This window comes from Myotis brandtii, unplaced genomic scaffold, assembly GCF_000412655.1.
Source record: "Myotis brandtii unplaced genomic scaffold, ASM41265v1 scaffold825, whole genome shotgun sequence".
Lineage (NCBI taxonomy): Eukaryota > Metazoa > Chordata > Mammalia > Chiroptera > Vespertilionidae > Myotis > Myotis brandtii.
The window spans coordinates 1,961,465-1,966,098 of NW_005371349.1; the positions used below are offsets into that span (position 1 = coordinate 1,961,465).

Genomic DNA, 4,634 nt, shown 5'->3' on the forward strand with positions numbered 1-4,634 from the left:
CCCTAAGAATAGCTGGGGACAAGAAGGAGGCTGTCCCCAGTCCCTCGCAGTGACAATTCTCTAACTGGGTCTCCCCATGTCCGGCAAGATCACCCCCCGGGGCCAGGCATCAGCCGCTCCACGGCTGCCAGAAGCCCCTCAACTCTTCTTGGCCTCGCGGCTTTCTCTTGGCCTCCGGGCTTGGGGAAACCAGCTCCCAGGGATGGTCCTGGCGCTGCAAGTCAGGCTTGAAACCCCCAGTCCCTCGCAGTGACAATTCTCTAACTGGGTCTCCCCATGTCCGGCAAGATCACCCCCCGGGGCCAGGCATCAGCCGCTCCACGGCTGCCAGAAGCCCCTCAACTCTTCTTGGCCTCGCGGCTTTCTCTTGGCCTCCGGGCTTGGGGAAACCAGCTCCCAGGGATGGTCCTGGCGCTGCAAGTCAGGCTTGAAACGGCTGTTCCCAGGGTGGCCCGTGGCAGAGGAGGGGCTCAGAGCCCCTCCAATGCCCCTCCCCAACACCCCCCTCACACCCTCCCGGAGATCGAGGGCTTCTTCCCGGTCCCCGAGGGCCAGCCCGCCCGGCCCCTGGATAAACGCTGCTTGTGTTTGTGCGGCTGACGTCTCGCTAGGTCACCAGCATGATTTCCGAGTTAAGCACCTGTCCGAGGCCCTGAACGACAAGCACGGGCCGCTGGCCGGTGAGTACGCAGCCCAGCCCAGCCCAGCCCGCGGGCAGCCGCCGCTGCCTTCCCAGCAGCCACCAGAGGGCCCAGAGGATGGGCCAGACCTGTCGCTCTCTCCTTCCATCTCGCTCTCCTTCGGGCACGAGGTCTCCTTGCCGCCCTCCAGCTGGGAGTGTGCACCCGGCTCTCGGGGCCCGGGCTAAGGGGAGACGTGGCTGCTCCTTGGACGGCAGGCAGAGAGGGGAGGTGCTCCCTGGAGGGCAGGGAGCCCGACACCGGCTTCACCAACAGCTCCGACTCCCGGGAGCCCGTCCCTGGGCGCATAGCACTAGGTCCCCTGCCCTAGCCTCCAGCAGTGGGATCCAGTCTCCTCCTGGGGCAGCTGATAGCCAAGGAGCCCTCCCTCTCTGGGGCTCACGCTGCCTCTTAAACTTTAACCCCGGGCCAGCTGGCCTCATAGGCCGGCGCCCAGGGCCTTCCTACAGGTTCCGGAAGCCTGGCTGGGCTGGCCACCGCCCTCGTAGGCCCAGCGTTTTCTGAGATGGCTGTCTCCTTGGTGGACACTGCCGCCTGCCCCCCAGCTGCCCTCTTTCCGTACAATCCGGACTCCTCAATCCTGGGGCCATGCCCTCTCCAGGGAGTCCATTTAGGGATCCTCCTCTTCCCCTTTTATCTGTCGCCCACACCTCCCGCACCTGGCACTCTGGGCCATAAATCCCGCCCGTGGCAGAGCTCAGAGTGAAGCCAGGACAAAGGCTGGACCCAGCCATTTCCCCTTCAGCCCATGGGGCCTGCTGGCATCCTCAGCTCTCTGCCCGCACAGTCTCCCTCCTCCCCGTCTGCGGCCAGTCTGGACCCCGCAGCAGGGAGAGGGCTGTTTCCAGCCCAGCAGCTCAGCGCACCGCTGTCCCGCAGGGAGAGACGACATGCTGGACGTGGAGACCGACGCCTACATCCACTGCGTCAGCGCCTTCGTCAAGCTGGCGCAGAGCGAGTACCAGCTGCTGGTGGAGGTCATCCCCGAGCACCATCAGAAGAAGACCTTCGACTCCCTGATCCAGGTGCTGCCCCGCCCGGGCCAGGGCTTACAGAGCTGTCACCGCAGCGGGCCGTGCCTGTGGTCTGTAGCCTCCCCGCGTCCTGGGCATCTGTCCTGGCGGTGTGTCTGGTCGGCACCTCCCATCAGAAGCGCGCTGCCTCCCCTCACCCCTCCGGGCGCCCTCACCACCCCTGGGAGCCAGCTCTCGCCTCTGGCCCCCTAAGCCGTGTCCTCACCCTCAGGATGCACTGGAGGGGCTGATGCTCGAGGGGGAGAACATCGTGTCCGCTGCCCGGAAGGCCATCGTTAGACACGACTTCTCGGCAGTGCTCGCCATCTTCCCCATCCTGCGGCACCTCAAGCAGACCAAGCCCGAGTTCGACCAGGTGCTCCAGGTACGTGGTCGGCGGGGCGCTTGGGGGCGTGGGGAGGAGGGTGACAGAGGCATCCCCTGGGGGAGGGCAGGGGAGCAGCTGGAAGGAAGGGGCTGCACGCCTGCCGGCGGCGGGGACAGTGGCAGCTGTGCCGCTCTGTGCCGCTCAGGGGACAGCCGCCAGCACCAAGAACAAGCTGCCCAGCCTCATCACCTCCATGGAGACCGTTGGTGCCAAAGCGCTGGAGGACTTCGCGGACAACATCAAGGTGATCTCCCTCCTCCCACTGCAGGGCCACCTGGCTGTGGGCAGGGGGTAGGGTCTGCCGGAGGGATGACTCCTGTCAGCACCCATTGCCTCCCTCTCTGGGGGCTCCCCCCCACCCCGTTTTCTGGCATGTGCATCTTGCTCCCCTTTGTGCCTTAAGGGTGTCCTGACACCTGTCTGCCAAGAGGTGGCGCCAGGAGCAGGCTGAGGGGCTTGGGTGAGGTGGGGCCTCCTTGGGAGCTCTTCCAGGGAGTGGCTGTTTCCACAGAATGACCCGGACAAGGAGTACAACATGCCCAAGGACGGCACCGTGCACGAGCTCACCAGCAACGTACGTGCTGCCCGGGACCCGGGGGGTGAGGGGGCACCAGCACCAGCAATGTAGGTGCTGCCTGGGACCCGGGGCGGGCGGGGGGGGCCTCACCAGAACCTCGAAGTGCTGAGCACCCTCAGCAGACCTGGCCTGCCCTCGAAGCCCGAACCCAAAGTGGGATCAGAGTTTGCAGCCACCGTTTTCACTCGGCAGCCCCGGGCCCTGGACGTGCCCTGTCACACCGGGTGTGCGGTGGGCGGGACCTGGCCTCTGTCCTGCCTTGACCTTCCTGGCCCCTTCCCCACACAGGCCATCCTTTTCCTGCAGCAGCTGCTGGACTTCCAGGAGACGGCAGGTGCCATGCTGGCCTCCCAAGGTACTTGGCCCCTCCCAGCGGGGCCCCCAGCTCCATGCCCCCCTCCTCCCTCTTGCCTGGAGATGTGGGGTTAGGCCCCCAGCGGCACTGCCGCCTCTGGTGGGATCAACTCCAGCCTGTGCAGTGGGGTGGAGACGTGGCCTATGGCAGGACCCTGAGCCGGGCCCTCAGGGCTGAGCGTCAGGAGAGCGGGTTTGACTGCCTTTCCCACCGGACCTCTGCCCCTAGGCTCCCTCTGGAGGGCACTCTTCCTGCCGGCCCTCCGTCCAGATTCCTCCCCCTTCTCTGTGCTCGCCTGTCCCCCCCATGAGTCTCACACAGTGGACACTGGGAGGCTGGCATCTCGGGGGCAGCCTGGTATCTTCCTGAGGTTGGCACAGGAGGGTACACGCCTTTCCAGCCGTTGCAAGCACTGAGACCCAGCCCGGCATGTCTGGGCCCCGGACCCCCGCTCCCCCATCAGCGGGCACAGAGCCAGGGCAGCCTCGGCCTGTGGCTCTCGGGCCTCCACTTTCCTGCGTGCTCCCTGGTCCCTGCGGGTCTGGCTTGGGTGTGTCCTGCTGTCTGTCCTGGCCGTCGTGGGGAGCGGTCTGCTTGATGGGAGGACACAGCTGTTTCTAACCTGTTTTTGCACTTTGCATCTTTCTCCCGTCTTTGTCTCCCTCCTTCCCCTGTCGCACTGCTTTTCACTCCGTAGTTCTTGGGGACACATACAATATTCCTTTAGACCCCCGAGGTAAGCGGCAGGGCTCTGCAGCCCCATCCTCCCTCTTGAAGCCCCGGGAGTGAGGTTCCCTGGGGACAGAGGCCCCTGACAGACTCAGGACCTGTTGGGGAGTAGGGGTCAGAGGGTACATGGTCCCTTCAGGTGCTTCCCGCTCTCACAGCTCCCTCATGGCCACTTTCCGTCTCTGAGGTTACCCAGGCAGCGTCCTGCTGTCCCCAGCACCTGGGACTCCCTCCAGCCCAGCCAGCTCCTGCCTGCCCGCCCTCGCCCCACCTTGGCCCTCGCTCTGTGTAGGCAGGTCCCCTCTGTACAGCAGCGCACCGTAGAGGAGGTGGGACGTGGGGAAGGGGGAGGCCATGGAGCCCATTCTGACTCCCATCCTGACAGATGGGATAGGTGGGCCTGGATGCCACCAGCAGGGGGCGGGCGTTGGAGGTCCTGCCAGCCTTCCTGCTGACCATGGGCCACCCTGGCACCACAGAGGAGCTGGCCCTGGGCTCCAGAAAGAGTCCGAGGCAGCGCTCCATGCAGCGGGCGGGAGCTGAGCCCACGGACACCAGCTCTGCCCCCAGCTCCCTCTGTCCCAGCAGCCAGGGGAAGGAAGGCGCAGAGGCCCCTCCCCACCTGCCCTCTGCTGCCCCTGGGGCTGAGGGGAGGCCAGAAAGGGTCCAGGCTGCCGCTGCGGCCATAGCAGGACTTCTCTCTCTCAGAGACCAGCTCCTCAGCCACCAGCTACAGCTCCGAGTTCAGCAGGCGCCTCCTGAGCACCTACATCTGTGAGTCTGCAGCGGCAGCAGCCCCGCCCCATCCCTGCTCAGCTCCGCCTCCTTTTTGTGCTCCCCTGCTGTTCCCATCTCCCCCCCCCCCCCCCCC

General features: G+C 65.9%; 1 protein-coding gene across 9 annotated transcripts in view; it reads left to right on the forward strand.

Moving 5' to 3' along the window:
• Positions 1 to 4,634, forward strand: part of EXOC7 (exocyst complex component 7) — a 70,390-nt gene that overhangs the window by 63,362 nt on the left and 2,394 nt on the right. For 3 of the 9 annotated variants that reach the window (XM_005884233.2, XM_014531792.1, XM_005884238.2), the window contains 6 exons: positions 1,581 to 1,726; positions 1,947 to 2,099; positions 2,248 to 2,346; positions 2,614 to 2,676; positions 2,968 to 3,034; positions 4,472 to 4,537. In XM_005884233.2, the coding sequence (XP_005884295.2) occupies positions 1,581 to 1,726; positions 1,947 to 2,099; positions 2,248 to 2,346; positions 2,614 to 2,676; positions 2,968 to 3,034; positions 4,472 to 4,537 (594 nt within the window). Of the gene's footprint in view, positions 1 to 611; positions 681 to 1,580; positions 1,727 to 1,946; positions 2,100 to 2,247; positions 2,347 to 2,613; positions 2,677 to 2,967; positions 3,035 to 3,731; positions 3,771 to 4,471; positions 4,538 to 4,634 lie in introns of all 9 variants that reach the window. The other 6 variants (XM_005884232.2, XM_005884235.2, XM_005884231.2 and 3 more) reach the window with 3 other exon arrangements.